This window comes from Hirundo rustica, chromosome 5, assembly GCF_015227805.2.
Source record: "Hirundo rustica isolate bHirRus1 chromosome 5, bHirRus1.pri.v3, whole genome shotgun sequence".
Classification (NCBI taxonomy): Eukaryota; Metazoa; Chordata; class Aves; order Passeriformes; family Hirundinidae; genus Hirundo; species Hirundo rustica.
Window position 1 is genome coordinate 54,764,654 of NC_053454.1, and position 14,337 is coordinate 54,778,990.

Below are 14,337 nucleotides of genomic sequence, written 5' to 3' on the forward strand. Positions count from 1 at the left end.
AGGTTCATCCCCTCACCTTGTCCAGGGCTCTGCCTCCTGGCTTAATCCCCTATGGCACAATGAACCATCACCGAGGGTTTGGATTGTGCTTGACTCCCTCTCAGCTCCCAGGTGTCCTCCCTCATGAAACAGCTCTGCTCTTACAGCCCCCTGCTGTTTCTTTTCTTTCAGACAAGTGGAGCAGCAATGCAGACCACCAAAAATCCCTCCAGGAAACCTCCATGGATGAGGGTGGTAGGGATGGTGAGCAGTACTTACATAGATATAAAGCATATATATATATATATATATCTATATATATATATAGATATAGATATCTATCTGTAAAAGACAAGAGGTGTACATACTCCTGTTTCTAGAGCAGGACTGCTACTGGGATAAACTACTAAATTTGCTGTCTAATTTATAAGCTAAGAGTCAAAGCATTACAGCAGGAGAACAGCACTTGACCCGACACAACGTGCTTCTGGAGCAGTTTCTATTCTCCATGAAAACTGGTGGCTTTAACCCTAGCCCAATTGTTTGCCTGAAGAGGGAAAAACTACTATGTGCTAACTTGAATTGATATACACAATTCCATCTGAGCCTCTTCCTTTACCAAAGCACTGCCTTGTACCAGTGGCAAAGTCCTTGGTCTCTGCTGCTCTTGAGCCTTACCAAAACAAGGAACAGTCCTTTCTTTAACTTCCATTTTTCCTCTGGAAAAAAAAAATAAAAATCATACACATCATACCACCACCTGTCTGAAAACCTGAAAGATAACAAAGTACCATATAGTTCATGATGATTTTTTTTTTTTTTCTCTCCCAATTGTCTCATATCCAAAGAGAGACAGTAATTACTGTATTGCCTCTCACCTAAGACATGGATAAAAATAGGCTGGTGTCACATTGCTGTTTCATTCTATGACTGCTTGTTTGCAAGGCTGGCTGAGCTATCTCAGAGCTTTTTGACATTAACACTCCAAAGGTGAAAACAGACCCACCCCTCACGATTCTGAGATGGCCAACTGGATGTACCTAAAACTCAGGCAAGCTATGTTGCTTTTCCTTCATACATTCCACTTTTCAGCTTTGAAAGTACTAAACTCCAGCAAACAGTCCATCCTACACGCATTCCTTTTGTACTACCTTTTCAGCACTGCATTCAAGTGCCTGCATTGAGATCACACACCAAACACCCTGCAGACAAAGGGGAACTTCTTCCTACTTATGAAGTAATCAGCCTGGTTCAGTTTTTGCACCTCTGAAGCTTTCAGCACTAGGAAAAGAAATGTAGAGCACAGGCTGGATGTGAAATACATGGCAGAGGTATGCAGCCAGACCCAGGGTGTGAAAAACTGGACAGAGCTGCAGAGTGGGAGTGCAAGGAGGAGCAATCCCCCTGGATCCTGAAATGGAGGTCACCTTCATGGGGTGGATAGGCATGCTCTTCATTCAACAGTAAAAAAAGAAACCCACAGCCAGCTTCTCTTCCCTTCCTCCTGATTTCAGTGGTATAACAACTCCAAGTCCACATCACTACTAAGCCATAAATGAGCACCAAGGGGAAACAAAGCCAGACATACTTTTTTTTAATCAGTAATTAGACGCTACCTTCAGGAAGTATCTGAAATAGCCTTGTGTGCCTTAGGACAGAGTAAAGTTTTCATTACAGAACACATTACATCAGGCCAGTTTGGGGTTATGCCTGAAATTCCTGGTGTGATAAATGAGAATAAGTAACATTATGGCCAATTACTCTGGCAGGGAGAGGGGGGGAATAGTAGATAAAAGAGAATATGAAGCTGAAAGGAGCCATAAGCAGTGTGTTAGCTGCTGAATCAGAAAAAGACATAGCTGTATGCCTAAAGGAGGGATGCACTAACACAGACACCATATTCCAGACTGATGCCCAGGAAGTTCATGAAGGAAGAAGGGATGAGATGTCATACAGAAATGCCTGTCATCATACAGGAAATATGGGCAGCTAGAGCAGTCTTGCCTAGGATGTTATCATGTGGCAGGAGGCTGTGAATATGAGGAATGGTATCAGGGAGAAGAACAGGCTTCAATGAGACAGTACCCCAGTTAGAGGTTGTCTCACTGCTTTCTGCTCCCCCAGCAGAAACACGACAACTCAGTGCTGGCCCAGGACATGGAGAAGTGGAATTAGGCTCCAGGACCTGGATACTAGGACAATTCTGGGGACAAAGGATCATTTTCTTCCTGTTTTAGAACACAGACTGCTCTCCAAAGGCTCTGGGGAAAATGCCAGCACACTGAATGCTTAACTTGGGATAATACAGATAATTTTGTGCAAAAGGTGTCCAGGCTGGGAGGGCTGGAGTGGGAGTTTTGAACAGGAATGGGACCCTGTTGTACCAGCCTCAGACAGGGAAAGCTACTGACCATACAGTTCAAGGCTCACATTTGAATCCTCCAAGCCTCACTAGCATGCTTGTAAATAAAACATTAATGAAACAGCTCCTTTAAAGATGAATATATATGTAAATATTAACAGTAAGATAAGAACTGTGAAAAACACATTGCTCCTCTCCTCTGTTCAGGCTGTAGTTCTCTGGAGAGCTTTCTCTGTGGAAAGGTCTAAGACCACGAATGTTGCTTTTCAGCTGAAATAAACAGGATAAAGGGAAAAATACCTGGAGTCCCACGCAGCTGGGATTACTGTTGATGTCAGGTGTATTTCCTTTTAGAACTGACCACCTGCTGCTTTGGAGATGCCATCTCCCATAGAAATGTTTTTAACCTCCACTTTGCAAATACTTCTGTTTACCATAAAAACAACCCAAAACACAACAACAACAAATATTACGCCTGCCTGTATGAAAAGGAGGGAGGATGACCGTAGAATTGTAAAATTTACTCAAGTCACTTTAATGTTCTGCCTGAAAGGCTTCCCTTTAAGACACTTATCAGGCTGCTTCTGTGTCAGTAGAGAGATTCAGGCCCTTCGGGTGATTCACCTCATCATCCAGTGTTACACAAGGAGACTGGATGAAACCCGCTTTGAAGATGCTTCCCCTGGCAGTTTATTTCCCATCTGACCTTTAATAAAGGCACATCTAGTAACAGGCTCTCACCACACTGGGATGAAGACTGTCCACTTGAAACCTCTTCAATTCTCCCAACTGACAGTCATGCTTCCCTCTTTGAACAGAAAAAAATACACAACCAAAAGAGATACCTTTCCTTTGCTAGCAAGCCCAGAAGATCCTGTTTGCTAAAACACATCTCTTGGTAACCTCAGCTGCATCAGAGAGCAAGTTCAACTTCTGTGCTAACGAAAGGAGCAAACATTTCATGCATAACACATTTTAGTTTGCCACTGAGATGGAGCAGTGGGATGGCTGAGGGAAACAGTGGCTCTTGCTGGAACCTTTGTGTGACAACCAATTCCCCCTTACATTAGACCCAGAGAAGCCTGGCTTCTGCTCTGCAGTCTTTAATGCAGAGACAGAGAGAGATGTGAGGGCAGTGCATGCGGATAAATCTGAAGGCATTTGCAGTAATGGAATCTTATAGTCAACTTTATTAATGAATCTTCAGTGCAAAGGGAAAATATCCTGGCACAAAACAGACCAGTGAGCTGAAGAACACTACAGCTCTATGTTACACTGCCTTCCCCCTTTGCACTGATTTGGGCAGTGTGTATAACGTTCAGAGAACAGAGTCACGTACCCCTAGTTCCCCCAGCACTCAGCAATCAATATTACTCAGCACAGTCAAAACCCTTCAAGCCTATCCTCTGGCAAAACTCACCCTACAAACAGTGGAATTCAGTGAGAATAAAGACTGAATAGGAACCAAAGTCCCAACTCAATTCTTGGTTGAGCTTCGCAGACCAACCATCAGGACTGGAAATATGTTTGATTTTCATCATTATGAGAGAATATCTAGGCCCAGTAATCTCAATTCAACCCTCTCTTAAATTCAGCACCTACTGGACAGATAACGCAAAACACAGTTTGGCATCTGGCTGCTGAAGGTTAATTCATGAAGCAGTGTATTAGAAGATAAAGGAAACAATTTCTGAGGCTCTTTTTCTGGTATTCTGTTACCACCGCTTTCCTACAACTCCCTGAAAAACACTTGGTTTGAAAAAGCTGTTCGTGCTTCCTCTTGTGCCAGACACCACATTTTGTTTGGCATATACATTTCTGATAGCCTTTCCTCCACAGATGTCTATAAAGTTCACATCAGTCAGTTCTTCAAACTAGGTATATCAACACCAACACAGACAATTTTGTTCCAAGCACGGTTTTTCCTTACATCTATGTTCTGCTGCTCACTTTTGCTTCTGTAAAGGTGACAGTATTGCTACATATGCAGGACAATCAGGACTCCTGTGATGCTTAACACAGGCTGTACAGTTCTGCAATGGCCCATTTCCACCGTCAGCAACGAGGCCTGACACGTCAGCAGCTTCTGGCACTAGCAGCTTTCTGAGGGAAAGGGGAGATTTCAACTTAATTTCATTTCTCTCTCGCACTTTTCCTAACTTCCTTCCAGAAATGACAATTCTTGAAAATGCACGTGTAGAAATAAAGAAAGAAAAGAAAAAGAAGGCAACAACCACCATAAAACCTCCTCCAGTTTATCACTGTAACATTTCTTGGGTGGTAGAACAGGATCCAGTGACATTTGGGGCGTGGAGGAAAAGGCAGGGGGCAAAGAGGCAACACATTCCAGACTCCTTTAAGCCATCATAAGAGTTAGAGATATGAAAAATAGTTTATAATTACCTCTGTTGAGTGAAGCTGAACTGTTTATATCTCCGGTAATAAAGGAAGACTCGGACTGCTTTCGAACTGTGTCATTCCACATCCTACGAATCCGGCTCTGAAGAGGGATTGAAGCACAGCAGGCAATGAATTTTTAGCAGCTGTAGAGAGGTTTCTTTCTGCCTCACTAAAGGTGGCTGCTGGCATGTCTAGCTCAGGATGAGACTTGCTTCTAGTCAGCTGTAAGCATGCAGTTGCTGTTTTGTTGTAACCTGTCTCATGCATGCCAGACCCTGCCAGACTTACATCGTAACACAAATGCCTAGCTCAAAGAAAAAGTGGATAATTCAACTGCTTATATATTAATTTAAAAAAAAAAAAAAAATCATGCATGAGAGAAATCCAGACCCCATCCCAGCTACAGGTTTACCAATACAGCACCAAATAATAGAAAAATAACCTACACACAGAAGCACATGTGCTTCTCATACTCAGACAACTTGTTTCTTATCTTTTGTGAATGTGACAGAAGACTTGATTTGTATCTTGGTGTCCCTGAATGAGCAGAAGTTTTCTATAGATGTTTTCTATCTCGTGGATTTTATGGGGGCAAAAAAATTCCCCACAAATGAATGACTTCTGTTCTCATACTGAAAAATCTGTGATGGTTTTGCCATCTGCGGTACAGCTTCTGCTACTGGCAAAAGTGTCCTGAATATGTTGTCTGTTTTGTTCCTCAAATATACTGTGAAGTATCTGCCTCTGTGGCATTTACATCTCTGTTTCACTCCTCCCCAACCAGATCTTGCAAAATATGAAAAAAATCAGCCAAATGCATCTTGTGAGCATTTCAATCCCAATCCCTGCATGAAGATGACTGGAGAACCCAGGTGTCCCAGGGAAAACTCTCCCTCACCTCACATCTGTGACTCTGATGGACATTTGCCCTGGCTGTGTGAAACTGATGCTAGGTGGCCTGGGAGACTGGGAAACCTTTTTCCCACTGTGACAGGCCATGCTTTTCTTAAGTGCCAAAAATCCAGTGGTATCTGTAGTGAGATTTTAGCCATGAGAGATCTACCAAGGCTTAATCATATGGTCCCAGGCTGAGAAGTCCTAGTTTACTCATGAACCATGGAATAGCAGCATCTCCTAATCATGCCTTAGCCCTCTCTAAATGGAAGTACCACGTGACATGAGGCCGATGCTCTTTTACAGTAATTATGTTTCTTTCTCCTGGACATTTAATTTATTGTATTTCTCTGACATGATCCACTGTAAATAATTTATTTTGTTTTCTGTGCACTTCTCCGAGAACAAAGGGATCTTGGGAGCTTTCCTCCTCATGGCCATCTTTTATTTAAAGTTAGGAGCCGGATGTTTTCAACAACTCAGACTGATCTCCATCTACTCTCCATCACCTGTATGAGGTTTCTCCCGGCTACAATAGGCCTTAGGAACTTCCATCCTTCCAGGGGCATGCTTCTGCAGGCAAAATAATCTTCCCTGATGCCTCAAACCTCACCTGCCACAAGGGGACTGCTGCCAGAAGACTCAGTTCACCCTCAAAAGGGCTTGTTCTCTTGTGCTGGGATGGGTGAGAGGAGGGGACCATTAAAGTCAATTTTCCTGGAGAGGAGGGCCCCAGCACAGCAGCTAAATTATGTAACACCAGAGGCTTTCAAATCAGCCACCTAAATGCTACTGGATATTGTGAGTTTTGGACATTATTGGGATTTGATGGTCTACTGGAGAGAGGTTATCTATTCTGTTGCTTTTATTTGCTCTGCATAGCTATGAGACCTATGAGAACACCAAAGTGGAGCTTTTGGATGACATCTTGGAAACCACTGCAAATAAATAATGATTTGCTCTGAGACATAAATTGCAAATTAGGTTTTCCTGGAAAGTTATAAGCTGTTACTCACTGCATGTCTTTTATAATTTAATAGTGGAACTGTCATGTATAATTACTTCCATTACTAATACTGAATATATTTATGTTTGGTTTCTATTGATTAAGAAATAAGCTTCTTCATTTTATATGAACTCTTCATCCATAAATCTGCATCTCTACACACAAGTTAGCTTCAAAACTGCTAAGTGCACAAACTACACAAAACCTGAATTTTCAGTGACCAAAGGCAACAAATCGAGTAGCTTAGCGAGACAGTCTGACCCCAATGGCTTGCCTTGAGAGATCTATAAGCAAAGACAAATTGTGTGAGGCACCGAACAGACAAAACCACTGAATGTCAGAAAGCCAGCTCCTTCACTGGGAAGCCTGCTACAAGACACTTGTAGCTTTTAAATTGTTTTTTACAAGAAAAACACCGCATCATTCTTGTACATGTTAATAGTTAATAGTGACAACCTTCATCTCATGATTAAAGGATGTACTGGAATGTAGCACAGCTGAGCAGAAAATGCTCCCACCTCCTGCTTCCCATAGAGATCAGGCAGGACACTGCAGGTGTAACCACCCACCTGCCTCTGGAAGGCAAGCTTGGACTTTTTGTTCACAACAGAGCTATTTAGAAGGTTCTTGGAGAGGCACTTAACTGACATCACATCTCAGGTGAAGCCAGTGCATTGAGTTCAGGTCTGGAAGTGAGGGAAACCTCTGCAGGTGCACTGGGGAGAGGCTTAAGGCAGCTCCTTTGTGCTGAGAGGAGCTCTCCTCCCAGAAGAGCTGAGAAGGGTCTTGGCATGGCATTGGGACACAAACAAAAAGTGTGGGTTACCTGTGAGCCTGTGGAATATCTTCCAGGTGTCCTTGACCCCGAGGTTTTTCCTGAGCCGATAGAACTCTCTGTACTTTTCCCACTACAGCAATGTGTGCGCAGGCATTTTCCGTACTCTTTACGTACCTAGCCAAGGAAAGAGTGGTGGTGGTTAGCAGGCAGCCCCTTCTCCAGCCCACTGCCTTCTGATTTTCAACACAGGCCCTGTTCTTTTCCTCAGTGTTTTGTTAAAACAAGATCTGCTGCGGTGTGTGGGAAAGCAGTCCTGTACCCCAGCTGAGCTCACGGCTTAGGATGTCGCAAGAGACTGCTCCCATGCAGCAACGCTGTTCCTTGGCACCAGCCAGTCACAGCATCCTCTGAGGCACATCAAAGGAGCATGGGAGAAAGTGCAGGTAGACCGCTCATCACTGAAAATTAATGTTGTTGTAGATTTGATAGAAACTAGCATATTGGCTCATCAAGGTACTAAAAGTTATTGCTTCTGGCAGGGGACTAAGAAAAAATTCCAAGAGAAACATATGAAAGGTATTGATTTTTTTATACAAAAAAAATGTTTCTTGCAGTCAAACTGAAACTTGAGCAAACTGTAGAACCAGCAGCATTAGAGATTATATTCCCAGTGCTCAGGGATGGCTGGAGTCTGCTTTTCCACAGCACTGTGCAAGACAGTCATGTTTTAAAGGGGCATTGCAGCCAAAACCCGTGGCACCTCCCTTGCTTCAGAGGAACTACACTGGCTTGTGCCAGGGCAGGATCTAACCTTCCACCAAGCTTCAGGTGTGACTTTTTATGGACAGTAATACCCAGAAACCAGATGGGAAACGGCTGAAGGTGAGCAGACTGTACTGCAGAGCCAAAAGAGGGTCATGTTACCCACTGACACAAAAAAGACCCCAAACCATCATGCATGTCCAAAACACCAGCTGAAATTCCTTGAAGCCCATGGTTAGCTGTAAAATTTTTCCAAACTCTCCATGAGCATTTCACAACTCTGTGCAACAACTGTTTAAATAGCAAATTACAGCTTTTTCATTAGGCTCTTCCTTCAGCGCTTGAGACAAACACATACCACAAGTGCCCAATATGCTTGAGTGCCTAATCAATCCTTTGCTGAGAGAAAATAATTCAATTGCTTTAATTAGCCACCCACTGCTTGCCTCTCTGCAGCGTTTTGCCCATTTTCTAGGCCATGATAGATAGGAAAGACTTTTTTTTCTCTCCTCTTAAAGAATACCTCCCTCAGCTCTTAGGTCAGAGAGATGCGTCCACCCCACAGCAAGGTGCCAGCTGCATTCTCCTTCCCTCTGTGCAGCCATAAATCAGGAACAATTCCACAGTCATCAGTGGTGGTTTGAGGGTGTAAATTGGCTCCAGACAGAAAAGAGAATGGCTCTGTCATGCTGACTGAGAACCCCACGAGCCAAGGAGGCTGTGGAGCAGTACAGGGATGCTGGGTTAGGGACTGACCCTTTGCAGGGTGCATTGGAGGTGAGAGCATGTACCAGTCAGAATGGTGCAGAAATACAAACTCCTCACAGCGAGGCACCTGCAGATTTAATAAACAATGGTGATGCTCCCTACACTCTTACTATCATCTTGCCTGGAAACTCTCTTTCTGAAAAGTTTGGGATCACCAGCAGGCAGCTGCATCTAGATAAAGCTTTTAAGCTTCTTAAGATGATCAAATTTGAGATGCAACAAGAAGGACAAAACTCTTAACCCCAAAATCTTCATTGGTTTCAAGAATGACATTTACACACAGCTCTGCAGATCCTTCCAGAGGCATCACTTGCAGAGCTCACTTTTTTTGATGAATTTTGATTATGTTTTCATGGGTCAGATCTCCCTTGCCTGTATAGGAAAATGTGTGTAACAGAGGAGCAAGCCTGTGGCTATCAGAGGAAGGACAGATGTCAACGCGGACCTGACTTTACTCAATAATCCATTTCACCAAAAGATACTGGTTACCCTGAGAAACTGGAGTAAACATAAACTCTTCCCTGTTTATTAGTTCAGTAAACTGCCCCTTGAAACTAAAATGTACATAGCAAATTATCAGCAGACATGCACAGAACTGGTGAGCTCTGTACAACTGAATTTAAGTAGAAAACTAAAAGGTTCTTAAAAACACTTATTACTGATTGTCAGAGGCGGTAAATTTGATTACATAAACACAGAATTTTTATTCTGTTGGTTTGGTTTTTTTTCCCCTCCAGAGTTTACCTAAGTTACTCCACTGTTAACTTGCAAATGTTAATTGGGGCATACTTCAATTTCCACCCAGAAGCACTTGCTGTGCTTGCTTTGAGGAAGATTTCCAAAACACTGTATCAAACTCAAGCAATACAAAGGCTAATGAACCGCTGCAGAGCACAGGTCCTTCAGTTCTTAAAAAAGCAGGGGAAGCAGCCCCTATTACATCCCATCAACCCACATATGCTGCCACAGAAAGGGGTAATTTCCTGCAGGGACTGCAAATGAGGATGTAAAGCTCCACTCTGCTGTGAGCACTCAGTCTCGAGAGCGCTTTCTGGATGCTCGTGGATTCTCTCCCCTCTCAAACTGGCATACAGTGACAGCAGGCAAAGCCCTGTTACAGAGCCCTGCAAACTGACAGCTGCTTTTCCCCTTGCCTCTGACACATCTGCCAGGCTGCTGAAATGCCACTGCCACACGTCCTTGTTAGAACCCCATTCTCCAACATCTTGCTGGTTTCCAGCCTAAATACCACCCTTATTAAGTGCACAGAGATAAATCTGTGTGATGCGAATTCAGGGCACACTGAGGATGCTACACTGTGGTTGTTAGGCAACAAAACACCTCGTTACCACCTCTCTTGCTGCTGGGAACCGTCCGTCTTACCTTTTTCTGGAGGACACAATGGAAAATGAATATAAACATTCCCTGCAGAGAATTGAATATGGTGAAGAGATACGCCATGATGACTGTGCTTTCATTAATATACATGAGTCCAAACGCCCAGGTCAGTCCTAATAGGCAGAGTAGGGCTATCGCACCTATAACCCAGGACCTGTTAGGAGAAACAAACAAACAAACAAACAAACAAACAAACAAACAAACAAAAAAAAAAGAAAAAAGAAAAAAGAAAAAAAGAACGGGATTGGTTTTTCATCCACACAAAAGAAAGCATGTGCCTACAGGCAAGAAGATTTTGCCCCCGGTTTTAGCAAAAAGAAAACAGCGTATCAAAATAAATCATAGGGAGCTTTTGTCTTCAAGCTGAATACAGTTTACAAATCTTCAAGCTTGAGGAAATACAAGGAAATGGGAAGTGTTACGAGCATAGAAATTTATCATAACCAAAGCACATTTGTAACCGCAACGTCTCTTTTCTTTTTTAAATACGTAAAAGCAGTGTGCATGTAAATGACATGTAGATGTTATTTCTGCAAATGGAGGAAAAGAAAAGAAAATAAACCAAATGGAATGACAACTTTATCACTTTTTTTAGTGTCCACTGGTTTCACAGGACTGCCAGCTGGATTAGCTCCTTTATTTACACTTAACACCAAGACACATGTATTGCTGCATTTTAGCTAGTCTCCCATATGCCTGTAAGCCAGATAAACAGCTACAGGCAGGTGGGCAAGCCTTCCTTGCTTGCCAGATCCACTCCACACAAGGATGTTCTTTGCAATGCTGCTTCACACTTCTTCCTCCCTGCGATGAGGGGAGGTGTGTGTACTCGTACAGGCACTCACACACGGTTGCTAACGCAGTAGCTGCTGCCACACTACTGCCCAGAGAAAAGGAGGGACAATCCCTCTTCACATGGGCTGCAAAACTAAGATTATCACTTGCTTCACCTCAGAAGGGCAGTGGGAGTAGAGGTGTAGCCACCTGCTTGGCCCCAAATGTTGTTCCAGCAAACAGGGGGAGCAGGAGGTTTTTGCCTGCTTTCTCCCACTGACTTTCTGCCTGGACCATAGAGCTGGCCACATGGGATGACTGGTGCATGTCACGTTTTTTGGGTGTTTTCAGGAAAGCTGGAAGCTCAACTAGGATGGCAGAGCTTCCAGCTTCCAGCTTTCCTGAGATGGTATTCCATGTCACCCTGCTAAATAACATTTAGTCATCTCCTAAATTACCTTCTCAAAGACTGATCTTCAAATACCAGGACAGGAGATGAAGTGTGAGAAGCAGTACAGGAACTCTGTCCTGCTCCTAGCCTAATTTTCACATGATGTATTACCTGCAACTTTAAAGGAATTGCTGCTGCACAGGGAAGGGAGCCAACTTCTAGCTGGGAAGCAAGCAGCACCTTGAATACCTGTCTGCCCTTTACCTGAAGGCTTTGGTTTCTTCTGCTGTCCCCTGCTATTAGCTGTAACATCATAAAAATGAACACACTGATATCCAATCTTTGCACCCCTTCCTCACTGCTTAACCCTTCTATATCCCAAATCAGACAAGACTGCAGTGAGCCAACACCTCTGCTTCCTTGTCTGCCTCAAGGCCCCCGGAGGTGCTGCAGAAGGGCTCGCAGGGACAAAGACCTCCCTATGTTTCCAATCTCCTTCAAGCTTTGCAGGAACATGGCCTGGGTTTGGGCATGTTTGGGCTTCCATGCTAAGCAGATCATGGGGCAAGGGGGAGAAAGAGGAAGCAGCAGCAACTTGGCGGGACAACCAGTTCTGCAGAGGTCTGACAGACAATCTCTGCTACAGAGTGCCATGGCAGCTACAGCCTTGAGTTCTCTTTCTTTTAGCAGGGTTTGTCACAAACAAGAGCATATCAATGTTGTATTCAAGTTTTTTGTTGTTGTTGTCGTTGTTTTTTTTTTTTTTTTTAGGTATTAGAATGAAAATGCAGCATTAAGTCTTCCAGTGAAGTTTATAAAATATGTATTATTTAACCACATGACCAGAAGAGCTCCCTAAGGTAACCGCTTATTAAGACAGTTCTTTAAAAATCACTATTATGTACCTAGCAGACTGGAACAGCTCCTCTGAAGCATTTCCAGTCAATCCCACTAATAAATATTTAGTGCAATGCATATTGAAAATACACTCTCACAATCCTCCAGAAAGGTAGCCACTAAATAAAGTTTACAGCTTTAGTCACTTGAGCTATTTTTCTCCCCAAGATTCCACCATCAGTGAGAGCATGCTATTGTTCTAGTTGCGTACCAATTAACAAAATACAAATAATTCTCTTTTTTACCAAAGAAAAGAAGAAACTAAGTGGAAAATCCCCTTTTTATTTTTTATGTCTTTCCTCTTTTCTCATCCCCAGATAAAAGCTTCCTGCACTTCCAGAGTATTTTAAAAATTATTCCCTGGATATCAGAAAAGTATTCTGCTCTGAAGCACAGCCCATTCTTGAATCTGATTAAAGAGCCTTTGGCTGCAGAGGTGTGCAGGAATGAAACAGTTATTTAGTGAAGATATGCTACCTTCAGTGATGGAAAGGAATCCGTGGGTTAGAAGACCCCCAACAGTGCAAACTGCACGCATGAACAGTGGTGTGCCTCAGAAAACAAGACCCGGCAATAAAGAGGACGTGGAGATTACTATGAATAGCTCCATCCCGCATCCGCAGAAAAAAACAGAGCCAAGCGATGAAAGAGAACGTGGCAATGGTGCTGAAAGAACGAACACAAAGGACTCTTCACCAGAAGAACAAACTGAAAGTCTACTGCAAAGTTGATTTGCTTCTGTTTTGTGCTACTGCACATTACTTTTTTGGTTGCAGGAGATAGAGAACGGATGCCCTGAGGTATGTAAGTTCTAGGCATTTTTGGCTTTCTTCACAGGTTTGTGTTTTGTTTTTTAGGTGGTGTGGGGTTTTTTGTTTTTTTTTTTGGTTTTTTTGTTTTTGTTTTTGTTTTTTTTTTTTTTTTTTTTTTTTGTTTTTTTTTTTTTTTTGTGTTTTTTTTGGTGCAGCTTGAGGTTTTTCTCTTGTTCATTGTACAGACTTGCTGCTGCTTTTTCATGGCTTTTCTTTCCTGTAGTGGAATTTTATTCCAATAAAGAAACAAAAATATCTGTTTTTTGGTGCATTTGAAAATCAGTGGTTTACAATTAGGGACAATTAGGAGGTACTCCAAATGAGTAAGGAGTCTCCAATGCACCAATGCACACAGATTTACTTGCGCTACTGCCATTAACTAGAAAGGGAATGAAAGGGAATAGCAGCCATGCACCTTTCTGAAAATTTGCTTCTGTATTTATACTACCATAAAGCAATGCCAGTGACAGAGCACAGTGGACCAGAGGCTGCTGTTGGTAGAACAAGTCTGTACTACACAGGATTAACTTGGGAACTTTCACTTTGAATTCGAGTAACATCCAATTAAAGAATATAAAGCAAATAAGGTGACAATTGGTTGGCAATACACATGCAGCACATTTACTCTGCACCTTAGCTGTATGCCTGACCATTTTCCTGCACAGTTTGCTCTTCTGCCTCAAAAGCGAATGACAGAAGCTTTAATGATTTTTCAGTATTGATCTGACAGCTGGTTCATGAGACCACACTGATAAATGAAATTTATCAGCCATTCAGGTCATTCTTACTTGATGAAGGGTCTGTTATCCTCATAGCTAAAGAATGCATAGACATAAAGACAAGAACACCAACATTAGAAATATAATGACATAGAGAATAGAGTTTACTGCTAGTTCCCCTCCCTTCTCCCACCAGCCATCACTAAAACCAAAGGTGGACCATCATCAGGTGTGCCTGCAACACGCCAGCCAGCCTGGCTTGCTGCCCCAGGGAATCGAAACATGACTGAGAATGCTGGCTTAATGCACAGAAGCAGGCATCGCTAGCTGTGTGCTGCAGCTACCCCTCCTGGCTACCATCCCACACCTGTCAATGGACTGAAATATCTTTCAATGA

The 14,337-nt window shown here is 42.9% G+C and overlaps 1 protein-coding gene across 3 annotated transcripts in view; it reads right to left on the reverse strand.

Moving 5' to 3' along the window:
* The window catches only part of ADGRL3 (adhesion G protein-coupled receptor L3), a 479,174-nt gene that overhangs the window by 19,044 nt on the left and 445,793 nt on the right, over window positions 1-14,337 (reverse strand). For all 3 annotated transcript variants that reach the window (XM_058420608.1, XM_058420609.1, XM_058420610.1), the window contains 4 exons: window positions 14,010-14,036; window positions 10,333-10,501; window positions 7,468-7,593; window positions 4,745-4,841 (listed from right to left, as the gene is read on the reverse strand). In XM_058420608.1, the coding sequence (XP_058276591.1) occupies window positions 4,745-4,841; window positions 7,468-7,593; window positions 10,333-10,501; window positions 14,010-14,036 (419 nt within the window). The remainder of the gene's footprint in view (window positions 1-4,744; window positions 4,842-7,467; window positions 7,594-10,332; window positions 10,502-14,009; window positions 14,037-14,337) is intronic.